This window comes from Anopheles aquasalis, chromosome 3 (genome assembly GCF_943734665.1).
Source record: "Anopheles aquasalis chromosome 3, idAnoAquaMG_Q_19, whole genome shotgun sequence".
NCBI classification, from domain to species: Eukaryota; Metazoa; Arthropoda; class Insecta; order Diptera; family Culicidae; genus Anopheles; species Anopheles aquasalis.
Window position 1 is genome coordinate 13,218,662 of NC_064878.1, and position 21,339 is coordinate 13,240,000.

General features: G+C 41.2%; 8 protein-coding genes across 11 annotated transcripts in view; 4 read left to right on the top strand and 4 right to left on the bottom strand.

The window, feature by feature from the left end:
- Positions 1 to 32: 32 nt before the first annotated feature.
- On the bottom strand, positions 33 to 2,474 carry LOC126576236 (zinc finger protein 432-like). Its single transcript, XM_050237440.1, has 4 exons — positions 1,021 to 2,474; positions 828 to 947; positions 721 to 763; positions 33 to 652 (listed from the first exon to the last, which is right to left on the bottom strand). The coding sequence occupies exons 1-4, from the start codon at positions 2,318 to 2,320 to the stop codon at positions 283 to 285; spliced, it is 1,833 nt and encodes a 610-aa protein (XP_050093397.1). The 5' UTR covers positions 2,321 to 2,474; the 3' UTR covers positions 33 to 282.
- Positions 2,475 to 3,581: 1,107 nt separating this feature from the next.
- Positions 3,582 to 5,607, bottom strand: LOC126576248 (zinc finger protein 660-like). Of its 2 annotated transcripts, XM_050237455.1 has the most exons (5): positions 5,560 to 5,600; positions 4,386 to 5,485; positions 4,197 to 4,316; positions 4,084 to 4,126; positions 3,582 to 4,016 (listed from the first exon to the last, which is right to left on the bottom strand). In XM_050237455.1, the coding sequence occupies exons 2-5, from the start codon at positions 5,476 to 5,478 to the stop codon at positions 3,647 to 3,649; spliced, it is 1,626 nt and encodes a 541-aa protein (XP_050093412.1). In that variant the 5' UTR covers positions 5,479 to 5,485; positions 5,560 to 5,600; the 3' UTR covers positions 3,582 to 3,646. The 2 variants fall into 2 exon arrangements, with proteins under 2 accessions (XP_050093412.1, XP_050093411.1); XM_050237454.1 differs by having other exon boundaries at positions 4,386 to 5,607.
- A 1,628-nt stretch (positions 5,608 to 7,235) lies between these two features.
- On the top strand, positions 7,236 to 14,166 carry LOC126576280 (putative zinc finger protein 702). The gene is made up of 4 exons (XM_050237488.1): positions 7,236 to 7,299; positions 8,602 to 8,721; positions 13,619 to 13,664; positions 13,738 to 14,166. Exons 1-4 carry the CDS (start codon positions 7,248 to 7,250, stop codon positions 14,087 to 14,089), a joined length of 570 nt encoding a protein of 189 aa, XP_050093445.1. The 5' UTR covers positions 7,236 to 7,247; the 3' UTR covers positions 14,090 to 14,166.
- Positions 9,744 to 11,783, top strand: LOC126576242 (zinc finger protein 1 homolog). Its single transcript, XM_050237446.1, has 4 exons — positions 9,744 to 11,000; positions 11,104 to 11,223; positions 11,308 to 11,344; positions 11,415 to 11,783. The coding sequence occupies exons 1-4, from the start codon at positions 9,842 to 9,844 to the stop codon at positions 11,767 to 11,769; spliced, it is 1,671 nt and encodes a 556-aa protein (XP_050093403.1). The 5' UTR covers positions 9,744 to 9,841; the 3' UTR covers positions 11,770 to 11,783.
- Positions 14,167 to 14,284: 118 nt separating the features above from the next.
- Positions 14,285 to 16,432, top strand: LOC126576241 (zinc finger protein 771-like). Of its 2 annotated transcripts, none has more exons than XM_050237444.1 (4): positions 14,285 to 15,541; positions 15,607 to 15,726; positions 15,827 to 15,863; positions 15,935 to 16,432. In XM_050237444.1, exons 1-4 carry the CDS (start codon positions 14,383 to 14,385, stop codon positions 16,290 to 16,292), a joined length of 1,674 nt encoding a protein of 557 aa, XP_050093401.1. In that variant the 5' UTR covers positions 14,285 to 14,382; the 3' UTR covers positions 16,293 to 16,432. The 2 variants fall into 2 exon arrangements, with proteins under 2 accessions (XP_050093401.1, XP_050093402.1); XM_050237445.1 differs by having other exon boundaries at positions 15,913 to 15,984.
- On the top strand, positions 16,391 to 18,299 carry LOC126576253 (zinc finger protein 771-like). The gene is made up of 4 exons (XM_050237460.1): positions 16,391 to 17,498; positions 17,565 to 17,684; positions 17,775 to 17,811; positions 17,889 to 18,299. The coding sequence occupies exons 1-4, from the start codon at positions 16,502 to 16,504 to the stop codon at positions 18,220 to 18,222; spliced, it is 1,488 nt and encodes a 495-aa protein (XP_050093417.1). The 5' UTR covers positions 16,391 to 16,501; the 3' UTR covers positions 18,223 to 18,299.
- Positions 18,300 to 18,386: 87 nt separating this feature from the next.
- LOC126575361 (cell cycle checkpoint control protein RAD9A) lies at positions 18,387 to 20,098 on the bottom strand. 2 transcript variants are annotated; one of them, XM_050236013.1, is made up of 3 exons: positions 20,015 to 20,098; positions 19,697 to 19,932; positions 18,387 to 19,620 (listed from the first exon to the last, which is right to left on the bottom strand). In XM_050236013.1, exons 1-3 carry the CDS (start codon positions 20,046 to 20,048, stop codon positions 18,436 to 18,438), a joined length of 1,455 nt encoding a protein of 484 aa, XP_050091970.1. In that variant the 5' UTR covers positions 20,049 to 20,098; the 3' UTR covers positions 18,387 to 18,435. The 2 variants fall into 2 exon arrangements, with proteins under 2 accessions (XP_050091970.1, XP_050091969.1); XM_050236012.1 differs by having other exon boundaries at positions 19,997 to 20,077.
- Positions 20,099 to 20,451: 353 nt separating this feature from the next.
- The window catches only part of LOC126577722 (inactive rhomboid protein 1-like), a 6,931-nt gene continuing 6,043 nt past the window's right edge, over positions 20,452 to 21,339 (bottom strand). Inside the window, exon 8 of the mRNA XM_050239583.1 lies at positions 20,452 to 21,339. This exon is cut by the window's right edge and continues 47 nt beyond it. Within this exon, the coding sequence (XP_050095540.1) occupies positions 20,865 to 21,339 (475 nt within the window). The 3' untranslated portion in view covers positions 20,452 to 20,864.

Consider the following 21,339-nt stretch of genomic DNA (forward strand, 5'->3'; position numbering starts at 1 on the left):
CAAGAGTTTATTTCACATAGTTTGTATTAAATGTTCCACACAAGATCCCTGATAACAGATACTGCAACGAGGCAGAAACAAAGTTTATAAGCGAACAATAGAAGGATGTTATTTGTCAAGCCAACAACTCTCGAGATCGCGGATAAGTAAATGCAGTTAGTATTTCTATCCTATATTATCAGTTAGATAAACACAATGATTACGCTTAAACACTTGATATGTGTTAAGAGAGTAAATGGATCTATTTATTTGGGGTAAATTGAATTCTTGTTAACTTTAACATTATGAACTACTTGGAAACTGGTTATTAGCGTTATCCCTACTTAACGTTGTCGTTTCTTTCCGACGTCGCATTTTCAATAGATCCATGGTGGTAAACCGAAACTTTCCAAACTCTGTTAGGATTTCGTTGTAGAACTTCTCACCCTTTCGGGAATGTACCTCGTAATGGGCTTTAAGTTCTCTTACTTTCGAGAAATCTGCATCACAAAGATGGCACAGATAGATATTGTCGTTACCAACGTGGTGCTTGGCAACATGTTCAACCAAATCACCGCCATTACCATAAACTCGGTTGCAATATACGCATTTATATGGTCTCAAGCCCGTATGGGTGTTCATGTGGTTTTTAAGCGTAGAAGGAAAGGCAAATCTAGACGGATAGAAAAATGAAATAAAATAGACAGAACAAGTCACGTCATTATAACAATTCAATCATACCTGCGATCGCAAATGTTGCAATTATACACTTTCTCTAAGCCACCTATAATTATTAAAAGAAAACAGTTGATTCCATTCGTTAATTTAAAATGATTGATAATAAATACCTCCGTGAACCGCTTGTTGATGGTATTTCAAATTACGCTTTGATGATAAGTTCATCCCACATACCGTACAGCAAAATAATTTTTGCTTCTTGTGCGTAACTAAATGGCTTTTCATAGCATCTGCAAAGGTCCGTCAGTAATAGTTTTAAACGATAAAGTAAACCAACAAGCATTAAATAAGATGAGCACTCACCTAAAGAAGTGAATCGAGAAGGACATAATGGACAACCCCACATTTCTTCTGGCTTATGAGATATCATATGTTTCTTATGTTGTTTTTTCGTGGCCATTGTCATGCCACATATCCAACATAGCGTTGAGGTTTCGTACCTACATTTATGTGCATTAAGAACAGTTACGCTTTTGAAGCCTTTGTTGCACATTTTGCAAATTAAACGCCCAAGTCTGTGCTGTTTCAAATGTTTCTCATATGAGGCTTTGTCCAGAAACACATCCCTACATGAATTACAACTGAATAATTCCGTTGAACATGTTTCAGTGAATGTTTCGTCCTCTTCCGATTCATTGGAATATTCCGTCATGGCTTCAGAATTCATAGTGATATCTAAAACTTCGGTCGCTACTGTCGATCTCTCATCATTATCAACTGTTTCCTGATATGCAGTGACATGCAAGCTGTCCTCTGCATCATCAAAATACTCAATACTTTTATCAAAATCATCCAGATGATCCTCTTGGACGGTAACGGCACTTGGTTGTGCAACACAATCCATTTCTATCTGTAATTCCACAATTTCATTTTTGAAAAAGTTGGCAGATTCGCTTACAACTTTATTTCTTTTTGTGTTTGGCGGTTGTGCTACTACGGGGCTTGCTGGCTGCTCGTTCAATGGAAGAGTTTCAAGATGGTCAAGTTCTTTTCCGATGATTTTTTCATTAATTGGATTATATCCTTCTTCCTGGTCACTCGATAGTAAATGCTCGCCGTCTTCTTCGTCGTCTACTTTTATAATCGCCTCCTTGAAATCTATTTCATCATTACTAGACATACAATTACGCTTTACAGACACATCATCAAGATGGTCAAGTTCTTTTCCGATGATTTTTTCATTAATTGGTTTGTATCCTTCTTCCTGGTCACTCGATTGTAAATGCTCGCCGTCTTCTTCGTCGTCTACGGTTATAATCGCCTCCTTGAAATCTATTTCATCATTACTAGACATACAATTACGCTTTACAGACACATCAGCTTTGGCTCTTAACGGAGTCGTTTTCAGTTCATTCTGTAGTTCTTTCTTGAATACTTCGAAGGACGCCATACAAACCGTGTACAACCTGTACGCTTCCAATATGCAGTGCTTGCAGTTTTTGCAAACTCTCGTAGGCCATTGCGCGTCGTTATTCTCAGTAAATGCTTCGGGATACATTTTGCAAAGTATTGCATAGAGAGTCAAAGAATGATGCACTACTTCGTCCAATTGATGAACAACAGCGATGCTGGTTAAGCAAATACGACAGTATTTGGTCAGCATCTTTGGGCTGTGGATGTGGATGGGCACTTTCTTATCGTCAATATGTTCACGAATTACGAGTAAAACTGCGAATATCTATTCCACAAAAAGGGTTTCTGAATGTTTTACGTTGGATCTTTTCGGTTCTAGTTTCTCGCCGAAAACGGAAGCTGCATTGTTTACAAACATTCGTTTGACAACGACCCAAGCCTTCCCAAGATGACTATAGTCAAGGTGCTTCGTTGTTTGAAATTCAACTTAATGGATTATTTAAGGCTTCTGCAAACCAGGCGCGTAACGCTGCGTACGTTGCGGAGCGTAGCTGTCAAACGGTGGTGGAATGTATGGGATTGCACTGGGCCCTGCATACCAAGCACGTAAACGAGCGTTCGTAACGGAGCGTTGCGCTGCGGAGCAATGTAGAATTTTACATTTTTTGGGCGAAACGCGGCGAAACGCAGCGAAAAGCAATGTCAAACGCGGCGCGAAAGGCGAAATCCGTGGTTTGGGTTTGAATGTACCGTTAGATGGAAGCAAAATCATGTTGCATGTTAACAATATAAACATAATTATAAAATAATATAATAATAAATAAAATAAAATATAATATTTAATAACAATATACACAGATTTCCGGTCGTCCTTCTCTGATAACCACGATCGGCATAACTGAATCGCCAAGGACATGATATTAATTGGTGTATACGTACGACTTCAAACGTCAAGCAAATATAAAAAATATCTTTTGGTGAATTTTTGTCAGCAAGCGTACACGATCATTTATACAAAAATAAATGGATAATATTTGAAACTTTTTAACAAAAAGGAACCTCAATCACGTGAACTTAATTGATTTTTAACATCAAAAAGGAAAAACTGGATTTAGATCGTATCATATATACGCAAGCAAAATACACTAGTACGTTCCGCTCCGCAACGTGACCGGTATGTAGGCGCCTACGCTCCGCAACGTACGCTCGTTTACGTACGCAGCGTTACGCGCTTGGTTTGCAGAAGGCTTTATTCACAATTGCGCGTATCGTTTGCACAGATTATTTACATTTTCAAGAGTTTATTTCACATAGTTTGTATTAAATGTTCCACACAAGATCCCTGATAACAGATACTGCAACGAGGCAGAAACAAAGTTTATAAGCGAACAATAGAAGGATGTTATTTGTCAAGCCAACAACTCTCGAGATCGCGGATAAGTAAATGCAGTTAGTATTTCTATCCTATATTATCAGTTAGATAAACACAATGATTACGCTTAAACACTTGATATGTGTTAAGAGAGTAAATGGATCTATATATTTGGGATAAATTGAATTCATGTTAACTTTAGCATTATGAACTACTTGGAAACTGGTTATTAGCGTTATCCCTACTTAACGTTGTCGTTTCTTTCCGACGTCGCATTTTCAATAGATCCATGGTGGTAAACCGAAACTTTCCAAAGTCTGTTAGGATTTCGTTGTAGAACTTCTCACCCTTTCGGGAATGTACCTCGTAATGGGCTTTAAGTTCTCTTACTTTCGAGAAATCTGCATCACAAAGATGGCACAGATAGATATTGTCGTTACCAACGTGGTGCTTGGCAACGTGCTCTACCAAATCACCGCCGCAACCATAAACTCGGTTGCAATATACGCATTTATATGGTCTCAGTCCTGTATGGGTCTTCATGTGCGTCTTAAGCATATAAGGGAGAGAAAATCTAAACGGATAGAAAAAAAATTAAAATAGAAAGAATAAATCGCGTCATTATAACAATTCAATCATACCTGCGATCGCAAATGTTGCAATTATACACTTTCTCTAAGCCACCTATAATTATTAAAAGAAAAAAAAAACAATGTATTCCCTTTGTTAATCTAACGCGATTGACAATAAATACCTCCATGAACCGCTTGTTGATGGTATTCCAAATTACGCTTTGATGATAAGTTCATTCCACATACATCACAGGAAAATAATTTATGCTTTTTGTGCGTAACTAAATGAGCTTTCATTGCATCTGCAAAGGTCCGTTGGCATTAGTTGTATATGATCTATTAAATTAAGCATTAAATAAGAGAGCACTCACGCAAAGAAGTGAATCGTGAAGGACATAATGAACAACCCCACATTTCTTCTGGCTCATGAGATATCATATGTCTCTTATGTTGTTTTTTCGTGGCCATTGTCATGCCACATATCCAGCAAAGAAACGGAGAATTAGAGTAACATTTATGAGCATAAAGAGCAATTTTGGATCTGAAACCTTCATCACACATTTTGCAAAACTTTTCATATCCTTCAACATGATTTTTCATGTGCTTCGCATGTGATTCTTTGTCTAGAAACACGTCTCGGCATGACTTACAACTGAATATCTGCGAAGAAAACATTTCTGCAAAAATATCTTCGTCTTCTGATTCATCGGAATCATTTTTCATGCGCTCAGAATCTATTATGGTGTCAGATACTGTTTGATCTGTTATCGCTTTGTCAACCATCCTGTTTTCATCTTGAATATCATCATTATCGGAAGCATGCAAGCTACTGTCAACATTTTGCAAATACTCCATACTATCCTCCGAATCTTCCGCTTGTTCCTGATCGATTTGAGTAGCCGCTTTATTCGACCGTTCTACAATTTCGGCCATTGATGATTCTGGATTTTGTGGCTGTAATGGCAACGATGTGTTTTCAAACGATTCATGGGTAATTGTTTGATTCCCGCCCCGTAACAATCTTTTTCGACCGACATGATCTTTTTCATTGTTTTTCTCTTCCACCTCACTCTTTAGGCAATGCATGTCGTCTTCTTCGTCGTCTATGATTATAACAGCATTTTTGAAATCTATTCCATTTTTGTCAGACAAGAGAATACTGTTCTCAGGCACGCCAATTTCAGCTGTTAATTGCCTCGGTCTAATCGGACTGTTCTGCAGATGATTCTTCAATACACTGAGGGTTGACATGTAAACTACGTACAGCCCGTACGCATCTAACACTGCTTGCCTACAAATTCCGCAAACTTTCGTTGGCCATTGCGCGTCGTTAATAACAGTAAATGCTTCGGGATACATTTTGCCCAGAATTGCATAAAGAGTCAAGGATTTATGCACTACTTCGTCCAGTTGATGAACAACACCGGCGCTAGTTAAGCAAATACGACAGTATTTGGTCAGCATCTTTGGGCTGTGGATGTTGATGGGCACTTTCTTATCGTCAATATGTTCACGAATTACGAGAGAAACTGCGAATATTTATACCACAAAAAGGGTTTCTGAATGTTTTACGTTGGATCTTTTTGGTTCTAGTTTCTCGGCGAAAACGGAAGGTGCCATTGTTTACAAACATTCCAATGACCCTGCGTCCACACCGCCCAACTTATCAGTTCCCTTTCAAGTGAAGACTTTTGAAAAATGGCCGTTGTCTCTCTCAAACGATTTTACTTATCGCTTGAGCTTGAACAAAAATGCAAATAAAATCAAGGAAGAATGGCTAGAAATACAACCAGGGATGTTCGATAAAGTTCGACAGCATTTTGCTAACGAAGAAGAGTGTGATATTATAGTTCGTAAAACAATTAAAATCATTTTAAACGGGTACCTTAAGCAGCCTTCTTTTACTTACATTCTTCGTAAAAATCTGGTCAAGTTGGTATAGTTTTCGTGTTATGGCTGATGTTATATCGTTTCCAGAGTTTCCATCGGATAGATTGGTCGTAAAATAACGGTCTGCCGGCGGGACGTGTAGAGTAAACCAAGCGAAACCCATGAAAATTCATCCGCATTTTCCGCTCTTTTTGTCGGTAATTTTTCTCTTTCACTTTCCCACTCCCTTTCTTTATCTCGCTGCTTCGACTTTCCCAACGATTCCTTATGTGCTGGAGGTCCGGGCTCCAATGCTACGGAGCTTATTTAAACCGCCGGTTTGATCGTTGATCGCCCATTCTCGGTTTGGAAGGCATCCTCATCAGCTATAGCCAAGCACGAGTCTCGTACTAACCCATACCACAGCCGGCGCTGCTCTAGTGTTTCATTGCCGCCTCCACAGTTCTTTTTGGGAATTTTACAAACACAAAATAGTGAACAAACCTCCATCACTTCATCATGGTAAGTAAATCGAGGAGTAAAATTTGTAGGAAAACTAGACATTGAAAAGCGAACAACACGAACACCAAAGTATAGAAGCATGACATAAAATAACGTGCGTAAGAAGCAGATTTTTTTTCTCCAAAAATAGTTTCCGATTCACGGATAGTTGATTCAAAGCGGAAACTTTAAAATCCGCACACCCAAAAAACAGCTTACTGTGAATTCTATCTGTTCAGTAAGGTAACCGATCAGTAAGCGGTAATTGGGGTCCAATGTCCGTGGCACGTTAAAGTCTGTCGTCGGTGAACGGTGAGCGCCGTTAGGTGAACGGTTTTTGTGTGCTGCGATCATTTCCTTTCCATCTGAGTGTTACTGACTTTCTCCCCTGGCCCGGTGTTTCCATGTCTTGCACAACGAAGCATAATAATTGGCCGCGGTTTTTTTTGCTTTTATTGACTTTCTTCTTCTTGTCTCCGTTCCAAACCCTAGCGTGAGTGTATTTCTGTACATGTTGGCCAGGCTGGTGTTCAGATCGGAAACGCCTGCTGGGAGTTGTACTGTCTGGAGCATGGAATCCAGCCGGACGGTCAGATGCCCTCGGACAAGACCATCGGAGGAGGCGATGCCATGCGGATTTGATGGCCAAGAAAAGATGTTACTACGTGGCAGGGTGGAAGCGAATGGTCTTTCGAACCAGTAATATTATTAATATAATCAACCTGCAGGTTGACCAGCACTGGTTTAGAACACACACGATTTCACGTCATTTTTGGTACAAAAATTGAACAGAAACTGGTCGAAAACCCCCAACCCCGGCTGTCTTGGCAGTTGACAGCTGGAAGGGGAAAACATCGCAGGCAATGTTGGTAAACACAGAGCTGCTGATCGACGCTAGAACTCGTATGAAGATCGGTCAGTGTAAATCGTGTCGGAAAGTGCTTTTTTCCATCTTTTTGTGATACGCAGAGTTGACCAGGATGCTCAAGAAATTCTGCCGTATCTGCTTAACGGCAACGGGTGTTGAGTACAGCATTGACGAAGCTATCAACAGCGAAACTTCGTTGTATACGGTGGTTTGCAAACTGTGTCCTGAAGCATTCCCCGATAAGAGCAATGAATGGTCGAGGCTCGTCTGCGAACACTGCAGGCAAAAGATCTTAAATGCCCAAGAGCTATACGATCTTTGTAAGATAAGCATTGAGTGTTTTGAGGAGCTATATCCAAGTGGAAAGTGCAGAAACCCGAGTGCGAGCGAGAATTTCGCTGAAGAAGAGCAATGCGAATCCCGTCCTGAAATGGATGATATAGACGTGCTAGAGGAAGACGCCGAGATCGTAAGATCATTTCTTGGATTGAACAGGACTGTGGACGATGCTCCAAACAACGAATTGTACACAGAGCAAACAGATTCTTCCAAGAATGAGTGGGTATTCTCCACGAGAAAAGATACAACAGCATTAGAACAATCGCATGATCAAGATGAGTTGTATGATTCCTGTATCTCGGATGAACAGAACAAAACTCAAAACGATCGTTCTGGTACAGTCGGGAACGAAAGTGTGGATTTAAACCACACAAATTACGCTACAGATTTCCAGAACTCGCCTCGATATTCTTTGATAATGGAAGAAGATGGGCATTACGACGATATAGTTTCACCTGCAAAGTCCCAGCGAAATGAAACGTTCAATGGTTTAATAGATTCTATCATTTATGCGAATGTGTTTAAGGATGAAATACCTGAACTACATCGAAGGGAGAACCTTCGTTGCTCGTTTTGTGAAGAAGAAATCTTTTCATCGCAAATTCTTTTGAATAAACACTTGAAAGAGTTGCATTTGGATAAGATATTCATGTGCAATCCGTGCGACAGAGTATTTGTGGACGAAGAAACGTATAACACTCATGAAAAATATCATTCATTGGATCGTTGTTGCTTCTGTACGATCTGTGAAAAGGGATTTGAGATTCCCAGATCTTTAAGAGAGCATGTAGCCATAAAACATGTCTCACGTGAACATTCCTGCATTTGTCCATCTTGTGGCGTAAAAATGGATGATTTCACTAAGCTTGAGAGCCATATAAAAACTCACGAGGAAGTTAAATCATTTTACTGCAACTTATGCCCGTTACGGTTTCAAAAAGAAGGTATTTTTTTAAATGTTTGTCAAATATACTACAATTTTAATTAATACATGTTCCTTTATTGAATAGTGAGATTGAAGGAGCATTTAAAAAGACATGAAAATGAAGAAAATTTTCCATGTGATATATGTGGGCAGCGCTTATCTACAAAAAGAAATTTGAAAAATCATCAGCGATTGAAGCATACAGGTAAGTGGCCGGAGGATTTACTACGAGAAGAATACGATCTTATTTCAGTGTTGTGCTTTTTCTTTCTCGCATGTAGTTCGAACAGGTGAGAAGCCTTTCGGTTGTGATGTTTGCGGAAAGAGGTAATGAGAATTCTGAAAACTGTAAATGATTGTTATGTCGAGGTGGTTTATCAAAAACATTATTTGTTCGTAGATTCGACAGAAAAGAAAGATGTAAAAAACATATGATAACGCACACCGGCGAGAGACCTCATGCTTGCATGTTTTGCGATCGACGATATGGTGATATTGGTGATTTGAAGAGTCATTTGCGGAAACATCTCGGAGACAATATATACCAGTGCGATCGGTGCGAGGCTTCGTTCCGTTTAAAGAAAGAGTTGAAACGACACTACGCGGTTCATTTCCAAGGTGGTGATGCTTATGCCCTTGCTTCAGACGAGAAGCCTGATTTCCGGTTTACTCTAGAGTATCTTGTGAATTTGCGTCGTCAGAAAGAATTATCAAAATTGAATGCCGAAGAGAATGCTTCTTCCGTGGAGTAAACGGTATTATTGTAAGAATATTTCAAATTACACGTGACACAACTGAATAAACAATCGATAATCACTCGAACCAGTGAAATGTGGGACTCTTTCAGTTTTCTCTAGCGTAGATCATCATATGAATATCCTGTCTTCAGTATCAAAAAGCTACCAAAACTAATTATAAGAAACCGTGTCATTGACTCATACGTCAACGTAAGTTAGTTTAACAGAAGTACAACGAGATAACGAACATTTAATTTCATCTTAAAGCTTCGAGAGCAAACTATAAAGGATTATTGAATTTAAAAAGTTTCTTTTTGGCTGTTTTATGTTTTGAATTTTGTATTTACATCAATTATCCGTGAACTTAGATCCCCTTTTCAAAAACATTAGTTTAGAACAGAAACTGGTCGAAAACCCCCAACCCCGGCTGTCTTGGCAGTTGACAGCGGGAAGGGGAAAACATCGCAGGCAATGTTGGTAAACACAGAGCTGCTGATCGACGCTAGAACTCGTATGAAGATCGGTCAGTGTAAATCGTGTCGGAAAGTGCTTTTTTCCATCTTTTTGTGATACGCAGAGTTGACCAGGATGCTCAAGAAATTCTGCCGTATCTGCTTAACGGCAACGGGTGTTGAGTACAGCATTGACGAAGCTATCAACAGCGAAACTTCGTTGTATACGGTGGTTTGCAAACTGTGTCCTGAAGCATTCCCCGATAAGAGCAATGAATGGTCGAGGCTCGTCTGCCAACAATGCAGGAAACGAATCTTAAATGCTCAAGAGCTATACGATCTATGTAAGATAAGCATTGAGTGTTTTGAGGAGCTATATCCAAGTGGAAAGTGCAGAAACCCGAGTGCGAGCGAGAATTTCCCTGAAGAAGAGCAATGCGAATCCCGTCCTGAAATGGATGATATAGACGTGCTAGAGGAAGACGCCGAGATCGTAAGATCATTTCTTGGATTGAACAGGACTGTGGACGATGCTCCAAACAACGAATTGTACACAGAGCAAACAGATTCTTCTAAGAATGAGTGGGTATTCTCCACGAGAAAAGATACAACAGCATTAGAACAATCGCATGATCAAGATGAGTTGTATGATTCCTGTATCTTGGATGAACAGAACAAAACTCAAAACGATCGTTCTGGTACAGTCGTGAACGAAAGTGTGGATTTAAACGACACAAATTACGCTACAGATTTCCAGAACTCGCCTCGATATTCTTTGATAATGGAAGAAGATGAGCATTACGACGAGAGAGTTTCACCTGCAAAGTCCCAGCGAAATGAAACGTTCAATGGTTTAATAGATTCTATCATTTATGCGAATGTGTTTAAGGATGAAATACCTGAACTACATCGAAGGGAGAACCTTCGTTGCTCGTTTTGTGAAGAAGAAATCTTTTCATCGCAAATTCTTTTGAATAAACACTTGAAAGAGTTGCATTTGGATAAGATATTCATGTGCAATCCGTGCGACAGAGTATTTGTGGACGAAGAAACGTATAACACTCATGAAAGATATCATTCATTAGATCGTTGCTGCTTCTGTACGATTTGTGAAAAGGGTTTTGGCAACCCCAGGTGTCTCATTGACCATATTAGATCACATGAGTATTCCTGCATTTGTCCATCTTGTGGCGTGAAAATGGATGATTACAACAAACTGCGGATTCACATGAAAATCCACGAGAAAATTAAACCATTTGCTTGTAATTTATGTCCAAGCCGGTTCCATACACAAGGTAATTTATCGTCGTTGTATCGTTGTATTGCCACATATGCTATAATAGTGTTTTTTTTATTTATGGATAAATTTTTATTAATAACTGTTGCTGCATTTTACAGCAAATTTAAAGGCCCATTTAAAAAGACATGAAAATGGAAGAAATTTCCCGTGTGAAGTATGCGGGAAGCGATTATCAACAAACAGCAATTTAAAAAATCATCGGCGTATGGTGCATATGGGTAAGTGTATACCATATTTTAACAGGGCAGAATATGAGCAGATTTTAATGTGTATTTTCTGCTACTTTCACGCTCGTTACGAAGGCGAGAAAAATTTCAGATGCAAAATTTGCTGTATGAGGTAATACTAACGAATTATTACAGGCTATGCAAGAAAGAGTAATCAATTGCTTGCTTGCTATATTTTTTAGAATTGGTACCAAAAGACAAATGGCACAACATATGATAACGCATACCGGAGAGAGACCTCATGCTTGCATGTTCTGCGATCGGCGATATGGTGCTCTAAACGATTTGAAGGACCACTTACGGATACATCTCGGAGACAATATATACCAGTGCGATCGGTGCGAAGCTTCTTTTCGCTTGATTAGAGAACTGAGGCAACATTACGCGGTTCATTTCCAAAACGGAGGAGATGCGGATGCGTCGAGATCCTTAAACTCATCGGATTTCCGGTTTACTCTAGAGTACATTGTGAACCTGCGTCGTCAGAAAGAGCTTTCCAAATTGAAGGCCGAGGAGAATTTTTCGTCAGTTGAATAAACTTCGAATCACAAATCCAATTATTTACGTAGTTTTAACTATCAAGGATATCGTTTATTTGTAGAGCTGTGTAATCGTAATCGGGTTGAAAAACATAACTAAACTTCGAGGACAATTTATAAAAGATTATTGAATTTAAAAAGGTTCTTTTTAGCTGTTTTATGTTTTGAATTTTGTATTTACATCAATTATCCGTGAACTTAGATCCCCTTTTCAAAAACATTAGTTTAGAACAGAAACTGGTCGAAAACCCCCAACCCCGGCTGTCTTGGCAGTTGACAGCGGGAAGGAACATCGCAGGCAATGTTGGTAAACACAGAGCTGCTGATCAACGCTAGAACTCGTATGAAGATCGGTCAGTGTAAATCGTGTCGGAAAGTGCTTTTTTCCATCTTTTTGTGATACGCAGAGCTGACCAAGATGCTCAAGAAATTCTGCCGTATCTGCTTAACGGCAACGGGTGTTGAGTACAGCATTGACGAAGCTATCAACAGCGAAACTTCGTTGTATACGGTGGTTTGCAAACTGTGTCCTGAAGCATTCCCCGATAAGAGCAATGAATGGTCGAGGCTCGTCTGCGAACACTGCAGGCAAAAGATCTTAAATGCTCAAGAGCTATACGATCTATGTAAGATAAGCATTGAGTGTTTTGAGGAGCTATATCCAAGTGGAAAGTGCAGAAACCCGAGTGCGAGCGAGAATTTCGCTGAAGAAGAGCAATGCGAATCCCGTCCTGAAATGGATGATATAGACGTGCTAGAGGAAGACGCCGAGATCGTAAGATCATTTCTTGGATTGAACAGGACTGTGGACGATGCTCCAAACAACGAATTGTACACAGAGCAAACAGATTCTTCCAAGAATGAGTGGGTATTCTCCACGAGAAAAGATACAACCGCATTAGAACAATCGCAGGATCAATATGAGTTGTATGATTCCTGTATCTCTGATGAACAGAACAAAACTCAAAACGATCGTTCTGGTACAGTCGTGAACGAAAGTGTGGATTTAAACGACACAAATTACGCTACAGATTTCCAGAACTCGCCTCGATATTCTTTGATAATGGAAGTAGATGAGCATTACGACGATAGAGTTTCACCTGCAAAGTCCCAGCGAAATGAAACGTTCAATGGTTTAATAGATTCTATCATTTATGCGAATGTGTTTAACGATGAGATACCTGAGTTACATAAAGAGAACCTTCGTTGCTCGTTTTGTGGTGAGGAAATCTTTTCATCGCAAATTCTTTTGAATAAACACTTGAAAGAGTTGCATTTGGATAAAATTTTTGTGTGCAATCCGTGCGACAGAGTATTTGTGGACGAAGAAACGTATAACACTCATGAAAAATATCATTCATTAGATCGTTGTTGCTTCTGTACGATCTGTGAAAAGGGATTTGAGATTCCCAGATCTTTAAGAGAGCATGTAGCCATAAACCATGTCTCACGCGAACATTCTTGCATTTGTCCATCTTGTGGCGTGAAAATGGATGATTACGCTAAGCTTGAGAGCCATATAAAGAGTCACGAGGAAGTTAAACCATTTTACTGCCACTTATGCCCGTTACGGTTTCAAAAAGAAGGTATTTTATTAACGTTTGCCAAATATACTATAATTTTAATTAATACATGTTCCTTTATTGAATAGTGAGATTGAAGGAGCATTTAAGAAGACATGAAAATGAAGAAAATTTCCCATGTGAGGTATGTGGGCAGCGCTTATCTACAAAAAGAAATTTGAAAAATCATCAGCGATTGAAGCATACAGGTAAGTGGCCGGAGGATTTACTACGAGAAGAATACGATCTTATTTCAGTGTTGTGCTTTTTCTTTCTCGCATGTAGTTCGAACAGGTGAGAAGCCTTTCGGTTGTGATGTTTGCGGAAAGAGGTAATGAGAATTCTGAAAACTGTAAATGATTGTTATGTCGAGGTGGTTTATCAAAAACATTATTTGTTCGCAGATTCGATTCAAAACAAAGAAGTAAAATACATATGATAACGCACACCGGCGAGAGACCTCATGCTTGCATGTTTTGCGATCGACGATATGGTGATATTGGTGATTTGAAGAGTCATTTGCGGAAACATCTCGGAGACAATATATACCAGTGCGATCGGTGCGAGGCTTCGTTCCGTTTAAAGAAAGAGTTGAAACGACACTACGCGGTTCATTTCCAAGGTGGTGATGCTTATGCCCCTGCTTCAGACGAGAAGCCTGATTTCCGGTTTACTCTAGAGTATCTTGTAAATTTGCGTCGTCAGAAAGAATTATCAAAATTGAATGCCGAAGAGAATGCTTCTTCCGTGGAGTAAACTGTATTATTGTAAGAATATTTCAAATTACACGTGACACAACTGAATAAACAATCGATAATCACTCGAACCAGTGATTGTTTCAAAAACATTAGTTTAGAACAGAAACTGGTCGAAAACCCCCAACCCCGGCTGTCTTGGCAGTTGACAGCGGGAAGGGGAAAACATCGCAGGCAATGTTGGTAAACACAGAGCTGCTGATCGACGCTAGAACTCGTATGAAGATCGGTCAGTGTAAATCGTGTCGGAAAGTGCTTTTTTCCATCTTTTTGTGATACGCAGAGTTGACCAGGATGCTCAAGAAATTCTGCCGTATCTGCTTAACGGCAACGGGTGTTGAGTACAGCATTGACGAAGCTATCAACAGCGAAACTTCGTTGTATACGGTGGTTTGCAAACTGTGTCCTGAAGCATTCCCCGATAAGAGCAATGAATGGTCGAGGCTCGTCTGCCAACAATGCAGGAAACGAATCTTAAATGCTCAAGAGCTATACGATCTATGTAAGATAAGCATTGAGTGTTTTGAGGAGCTATATCCAAGTGGAAAGTGCAGAAACCCGAGTGCGAGCGAGAATTTCGCTGAAGAAGAGCAATGCGAATCCCGTCCTGAAATGGATGATATAGACGTGCTAGAGGAAGACGCCGAGATCGTAAGATCATTTCTTGGATTGAACAGGACTGTGGACGATGCTCCAAACAACGAATTGTACACAGAGCAAACAGATTCTTCCAAGAATGAGTGGGTATTCTCCACGAGAAAAGATACAACAGCATTAGAACAATCGCATGATCAAGATGAGTTGTATGATTCCTGTATCTTGGATGAACAGAACAAAACTCAAAACGATCGTTCTGGTACATTCGGGAACGAAAGTGTGGATTTAAACGACACAAATTACGCTACAGATTTCCAGAACTCGCCTCGATATTCTTTGATAATGGAAGAAGATGGGCATTACGACAGTATAGTTTCACTTGCAAAGTCCCAGCGAAATGAAACGTTCAATGGTTTAATAGATTCTATCATTTATGCGAATGTGTTTAACGATGAGATACCTGAACTACATCGAAGAAAGAAGCTTTGTTGCACGTTTTGTGAAGAAGAAATCTTTTCATCGCAAATTCTTTTGAATAAACACTTGAAAGAGTTGCATTTGGATAAGATATTCATGTGCAATCCGTGCGACAGAGTATTTGTGGACGAAGAAACGTATAACACTCATGAAAAATATCATTCATTGGGTCGTTGTTGCTTCTGTACGATCTGTGAAAAGGGTTTTGAGATACCTAAATCATTAAGAAAACATATAGCCTCACATGAGCATTCCTGCATTTGTCCATCTTGTGGCGTGAAAAAGGATGATTACGCTAAACTTGAGAGCCATATAAAGAGCCATGAGAAAGTTAAACCATTTGCCTGCCACTTATGTCCGCTACGGTTTCATTTTAAAGGTGTGCTATCGTGTTTAGGTATATGCTGGAAATGCGTTAATTAATTCAATGTGTTCCTCTTTCAGGTAATTTGAATGCGCATGTAAAAAGGCACCAAAACATAAGAAATTTTCCTTGTGATGTATGTGGGAAACGACTGTCTTCCAAACGTAATTTAGATACTCACCAGCGTACGGTGCACATGGGTATGTTCGAAGTGGATTCCTTTCCTGCAGCGAATCGATAACATATAATAATAATGATAACCGTTGCCTTCCCCCCTTTCCCTGTATACTATTCGCACAGGCGAGAAACCTTTTCAATGCGAAATTTGCGACATGAGGTAAGATCACTTCACTATTTCTGCACATGCAAGATGAACCATTTTGTAGTGTAATTTGTTACATCTTTTAGAGTTGGTACCAAAATGCAATTGTCCAAACATATGATAACGCACACCGGCGAAAGGCCTCATGGGTGCATGTTCTGCGATCGGCGATATGGTGCTTTAAATGATTTAAAGGACCACTTACGGAAACATCTCGGAGACAATATATACCAGTGCGATCGGTGTGATGCTTCTTTTCGCTTGATTAGAGAACTGAGGCAACATTACGCAGTTCATTTCCAAGACGGTGCGGATGCGGATGCGTCGAGTTCCTTAAACTCATCGGATTTCCGATTTACTCTTGACTACATTGTGAACCTGCGTCGCCAGAAAGAGCTATCTAAATTGAAGTATGTTGAAGAACATATTTCGTCCGATCAATAAAGTGAATTTTAAGTAACGAGGCAAATACCACCCGTCTCACATTGTAAGAACCTTGGCTGTGTGACGTTCGTGCCTTCGTTTTGTTTGTAAACAGATGCTGTTCTAAAAAAATTGAGATTTTAATCCGTGGTGCTGAAGTGTGATTGTAGTATTAATGTGCTTTCCTGGGACTTTACGTTGAGCTGCCCGTTACTGTTTTGAGAGTGAAAATGGATACCTCATATTGTCGAGTTTGCCTGCAGCACGGTAGCGCTGACTATAGCATACATGAAATCATCACGATGTCTTCTACGACGCTGCATACGGTTCTCTCCAGATTATGTCCGGCGGCATTTGTGAACAAAAACAGCTATCACTGGCCAAAAAAAGTGTGCAAATCTTGCAGAAAACGCATAATAGACTCACAGGAGCTATATGAGCTGTGCATGAAGAGCTCCGAATTGCTAGAAAAACAAGCATTTCAAGGCTACGGGAAGAAAGATGGTCGCGGCAGCGTTCCTCCGAAGCAAATCAGAGATTCTACTGTGGAACTAGAGGATGAAATTGATTCTGACTTTTTTGCTCCGTCGGAAGATTCTGTATCAGAAACACAAAATGACTTTGACGATCGCTCAAATGAAAATAGAACGATACGCCTGTCCCTGGATGTTATAGACTCGAATGATGAATCCTTCGCTAGTATTGACTCCGATTGGTTATTGAGTACAGAGCAACAGCAAAACATGAGCGGCACTATGGTTGCATCCAGCAACGTCGAACTGGATCAGGCAACGGACACATTCGACGTCGGTACTGCATTGGGGACTATTAAAACGGATGGAATCCCGGGTACAGCAGACGTTAATGTGCGCTCATCTGTGAATGCCGATTTGTCATCTGAAGAGTCGGAAGACGAAACAGCGAAAATATTTGCCGCAAAGGTGTATCATTGTGAAAAGTGTCAAAGAGCATTTTTCGAAAAAATAACATACAAAAAACATCTTAAATATCATGAGATGAAGCGGAACAACTTTTGCAACCTGTGTGAAAAAGGGTTCTCATCGAAATCACTTCTGAGCGAGCATCAGGAAAAGCACAATTCGCTTCTATGTATGATTTGCGGAGAAATGTCCGATACGGCGAAGGGAAACAAGCGGCATTACGAAAATCATTCGAGGGTTCGAAACTATGCCTGCCCGAAATGTCCACTGCGATTCTACACGTCGTGTAGGTGGCCTCATCTTCGTGCTATTACAATATGAAATGGAATATTAACTATCTTTCTTTTTATAGATATGCTATCTAACCATGTCAAAACTCATTCAGGTTCCCGGTTATTCTGCTGCGATGTTTGTGGCCAGCGTCTAAGTTCTAAGAAAAATCTTGTAAACCACAAAACTGCTAAACACAGTGGTAAATATGCAACCATAGGTTCAACTCACGATCATCCATTGCTCAATACATATTATTTTCCTTCTATAATCATCGGTGTACGACGCGAAGATGTGAGACCTTTTAGTTGCGACATTTGCGGCTTAAAGTAATTAGACACTAACGATAAGAGTCAATTCTGACAGAGAAGCGGTTTTCTAAAATGGTATTTTATGTCGGTTACAGGTTTGTCATCAAGGAAAGCATTAAAAAGCACATGATAACGCATACCGGCGAACGACCCCATGGTTGCATGTTTTGTGATCGGCGGTATGGTTCTGTAGGTGACTTGAAGGATCATTTACGGAAACATATAGGCGACAAAATATACCAGTGCGACCGCTGCGATGCAGCATTTCGACTAATAGCTGAATTGCGGGAACACTATGCGGTACATTTCGAAGAGGGAGTGGATCCAGCAAGCGCTTATCCGCCAAACTTTCGCTTAACTCTTAATGACATAGTAAGCTTGCGATATCAAAAAAAATTATCAGAATCGACGACCGACAAGAGTAAGTAAAAATGTTACGCCTGGCAATGTCAAGTGGAAGTTAAATAATTGGGTTAAATCATAATAAAAATGGTGAAATGCTTGTATCAAGGCTCGCTTACGAATTCCGGACTTCCTCTCTATACTTTAAACTATGTTACTCAACCAGCTATTAATTTCCAACCAGCTACGAATTGAGATGGAATATTTGTATTTCAAAAACAGTGTCCACTGACAGTAAATTTATAATTCCTCTTCAGAGTCCGAATTTGGGGCTAGTATTCGACTGCAACCAGATTGCATGTTCGGATCAAACGTTGGCTCAAAACAACGGCGAAAGATGTGTCGCAGTTTGGCCTGCTTTCGTTTCCTTTCCTCAATCACCTCGGGTGATTCGGGAATGCATTCGGGAAACTGCGCCCCATCCGCCGGACTGTTGGGTTTCGGTCGCTTTCGGGATAGGACTGAGTTGCTAGCGTTATACTCCTCACCAAGATCACACGTTTCCACGGTATCGTCGCTCTGTCGTACATCATTGACCGTGCAATTTCGTCCGGCAAAGAGAGTGTCCGAATCCGTGGCGGAGTTAGAGTTTATCATTCTCTGGCGATGGGTTTGAGCTACGTCTCGCAACATACCGCTACTGCCTGCGACCGGTGATTGGTTTTGGTTGAATGATTTTCTTACAGCACCGCTGTCGATACCATTCCGTTTCTCTGGTTCTCGTAAGGATGCCCTATGGAGAACGCTATCACTGTTACCGCTGTACTGGTCAGTGCCAGCTGCTTCAGTGTTGTGCGTTATATCGTCCGTTAGACACGAGTTGATGGCACTGCTTTCAGCTGAAGCCGTCCGATGGACGGCTGCGCGATCGGCAGGCTGGCGCTTCTGCTTCCGCTTGTGGCGTGATTCTGCTGGCTGCAACGTGCCCATCACAATCTTGGCCTGCATCACTCCCGGCTTGCTCAACTCCAGCATCAATGGGGCACCGGCTTCAGAAAAGCTCATTGTAATGTTCAATTTGCTCAGCGCCGCAAACATTGTGACCGCCTTGAACTCTTTGTAGCAAAATATGAGATTGGCACTTTGATTTAACTGGTAGGACAGAAAGGCGGAGGTAGGTATGGCCAGCGTGGACCTTAGGGTGGACCGATCGTGCTCTTCCACGAAGTTGGAAACCACCGTTTTATCCCCCTTCAGATCGAACGCTACTTCCACAACCGAGTTGTTAAGATGTAACAACACGCTGGAGAAAACTCGGTGGCTGCCAACGATTTGGCTCGGGAACTGCTGTTGCAGATTGAGAGCGTTAATGTGTTCGCTGTCGAGTAGAAAGATTCGATACGTCTTCGTCACTTCCAATTTGCATCGAAATTGGAAAATGAGTCGCGATTGGTCAACATCCAGCCACACGCTACAGGTGAGCACCTGAAAGGAAACAAACGGAGAGGGGTGAATCGAGTGCAGCGTGCCATTGGCGACGGTAAAACGGTGCAAAATTTACCTTAGACAATCCTTTGAAAATCGTCAAAATGGGCTTCATCGATAGCTTGCAACAGTTCTCCTCCGGCGTGTCGTTGGCTCCTTGCCTATAGCTGCTGAAAAACCCATCCTGAAACAGTACAACCGCGTACGCGGTGTTGGTTGAATTGATCGTCTTCAACTCGAGCCCACCCCGAGTGGCTTCCAGGTACAGTTCGTTGCCGATTTTGGAGAAACTGTTAACAGCACGCGCCAGCACTGGTAGTACGGAAAGGAGTGAACAAAACCTTGATTATTACCCTTGATTGAATCCATTACTCACATTCGGATGGCCATTTACATTTCACGTTCGCACCGGGAAGAACGAAATTCATTTTGCCTCATTTACCGGCACTAACTTTACTCCTAGTTTCGCGGTAAGATCGCCCTGCTAGCCGGAAGCTTTGTGTTGTTTACGTCAACCGCTGACCAAAACAACAGGCGAGCCTGTTTATGCGGCCAGCTTCCGCGCTCCAGCAACAATGATTTTCCGCTGCTTTTCCGAAGTTTTCCCATGATTTTAGTAAGAAATTGTGTCCTTTTAGAGATGAGCCCAGCGAAGGAGTTGATTAGATGTAAGATAGTTTAATTCCCTAAGCGCAGGAAATCGCTCGGAATGTTCTGTGGCAGGAAATACTTTGACGGAATGTTTGCGCAGATGTGCTCCGTTTTGCTTTCGGCATTTCTTTCCCTGTTTTCCAGCATTAACAATGTTGTATGGAAATGAAACACCATCCCGTGTCGGTTTTATATATTTCCGTGAATTTTCGATCTCTTTTCTTGGTTTCAGAATCTTTCATTTCCACCGATTTATCGCACGTGACACACGTTCGCCCTGTTTGGTTTGTTCATTCATTTAATTACTTATTTACTGCTCCGCCAGCCATTTTCCAGTCGGCCTGGCGGACGGGATTTTCCTAAGCTTCCCCTTCTCGTAACGTTTGGTTTCTCCGCGACGGGACAGCTGTTACGCCTGCTTTGGCGCAGCTGCTCGCGAACAGCCTCCTCTGCGGTGGAGTCTACTTCCGGTATATATGAATATATATTCGTTAGCTTGCGTAACGGGGGGGGGTACAGTAATCGTGACCATTGAATAAGGATTGAATCGAAGGTGAACCATCCGGCCGTTGATGCAGCGAAGGACATCGACGTCATGCGTTCGGGCGCGGATTGCACTGGCCCTTCTCACATATAGCTACCATCTTATGGCTATGAATATTGGATTTTGCGTTAGGATTACCGTTACTATTTATATTATTGTATCTCGGATTAATGGCCTTAATTGTGCCCCCCGACATGCTAATAGCACCGCCGCCTCCACCACCCCCGCCGCCACCACCGTTTCCACCGTATCTGTTCCCATTTCCTGTACCGCCACGGTCCGCATAATCCTTGATTCTGCCCCCTTCGCCACCGGTGTGTCTCCCGGCGCCGGATTCGCCCGGCAGCATAATGCCCCCGTGGGGTGACCCGTCACCATTTTTCGCATTAAAGTAGTTGAACGTATCGTACGGATTGTAGTGATCCGGCATACCGTTGTTGTCGTTGATGCTGGAGATTTGGTTGCCCTCCAGAAAGTTAAGCGAAAGGAAGGTCGGGAACAGGTAGAACACCAGGAACATGACG

Excerpts from the sequence above, each read along its gene's own strand:
- LOC126576236 (XM_050237440.1), bottom strand. The coding sequence starts at position 2,320 with ATGCTGACCAAATACTGTCGTATTTGCTTAACCAGCATCGCTGTTGTT. Across the intron at positions 764-827 it reads TCAACAAGCGGTTCACGGAG|GTGGCTTAGAGAAAGTGTAT; the intron begins GTATTTATTATC and ends TAATAATTATAG. Across the intron at positions 653-720 it reads TGCAACATTTGCGATCGCAG|ATTTGCCTTTCCTTCTACGC; the intron begins GTATGATTGAAT and ends CTATCCGTCTAG.
- LOC126576248 (XM_050237454.1), bottom strand. The coding sequence starts at position 5,478 with ATGCTGACCAAATACTGTCGTATTTGCTTAACTAGCGCCGGTGTTGTT. Across the intron at positions 4,317-4,385 it reads TTCACGATTCACTTCTTTGC|ATGCAATGAAAGCTCATTTA; the intron begins GTGAGTGCTCTC and ends GGACCTTTGCAG. Across the intron at positions 4,127-4,196 it reads TCAACAAGCGGTTCATGGAG|GTGGCTTAGAGAAAGTGTAT; the intron begins GTATTTATTGTC and ends TAATAATTATAG.
- LOC126576280 (XM_050237488.1), top strand. The coding sequence starts at position 7,248 with ATGTTGGTAAACACAGAGCTGCTGATCGACGCTAGAACTCGTATGAAG. Across the intron at positions 7,300-8,601 it reads TAGAACTCGTATGAAGATCG|TGAGATTGAAGGAGCATTTA; the intron begins GTCAGTGTAAAT and ends TTTATTGAATAG. Across the intron at positions 13,665-13,737 it reads TGTGATGTTTGCGGAAAGAG|ATTCGATTCAAAACAAAGAA; the intron begins GTAATGAGAATT and ends ATTTGTTCGCAG.
- LOC126576242 (XM_050237446.1), top strand. The coding sequence starts at position 9,842 with ATGCTCAAGAAATTCTGCCGTATCTGCTTAACGGCAACGGGTGTTGAG. Across the intron at positions 11,001-11,103 it reads AAGCCGGTTCCATACACAAG|CAAATTTAAAGGCCCATTTA; the intron begins GTAATTTATCGT and ends TGCATTTTACAG. Across the intron at positions 11,345-11,414 it reads TGCAAAATTTGCTGTATGAG|AATTGGTACCAAAAGACAAA; the intron begins GTAATACTAACG and ends TATATTTTTTAG.
- LOC126576241 (XM_050237444.1), top strand. The coding sequence starts at position 14,383 with ATGCTCAAGAAATTCTGCCGTATCTGCTTAACGGCAACGGGTGTTGAG. Across the intron at positions 15,542-15,606 it reads GCTACGGTTTCATTTTAAAG|GTAATTTGAATGCGCATGTA; the intron begins GTGTGCTATCGT and ends TTCCTCTTTCAG. Across the intron at positions 15,864-15,934 it reads TGCGAAATTTGCGACATGAG|AGTTGGTACCAAAATGCAAT; the intron begins GTAAGATCACTT and ends TACATCTTTTAG.
- LOC126576253 (XM_050237460.1), top strand. The coding sequence starts at position 16,502 with ATGGATACCTCATATTGTCGAGTTTGCCTGCAGCACGGTAGCGCTGAC. Across the intron at positions 17,685-17,774 it reads CAAAACTGCTAAACACAGTG|ATGTGAGACCTTTTAGTTGC; the intron begins GTAAATATGCAA and ends TACGACGCGAAG. Across the intron at positions 17,812-17,888 it reads TGCGACATTTGCGGCTTAAA|GTTTGTCATCAAGGAAAGCA; the intron begins GTAATTAGACAC and ends TGTCGGTTACAG.
- LOC126575361 (XM_050236012.1), bottom strand. The coding sequence starts at position 20,048 with ATGAATTTCGTTCTTCCCGGTGCGAACGTGAAATGTAAATGGCCATCC. Across the intron at positions 19,933-19,996 it reads ATGTAAATGGCCATCCGAAT|TGCTGGCGCGTGCTGTTAAC; the intron begins GTGAGTAATGGA and ends CCGTACTACCAG. Across the intron at positions 19,621-19,696 it reads TTTTCAAAGGATTGTCTAAG|GTGCTCACCTGTAGCGTGTG; the intron begins GTAAATTTTGCA and ends GTTTCCTTTCAG.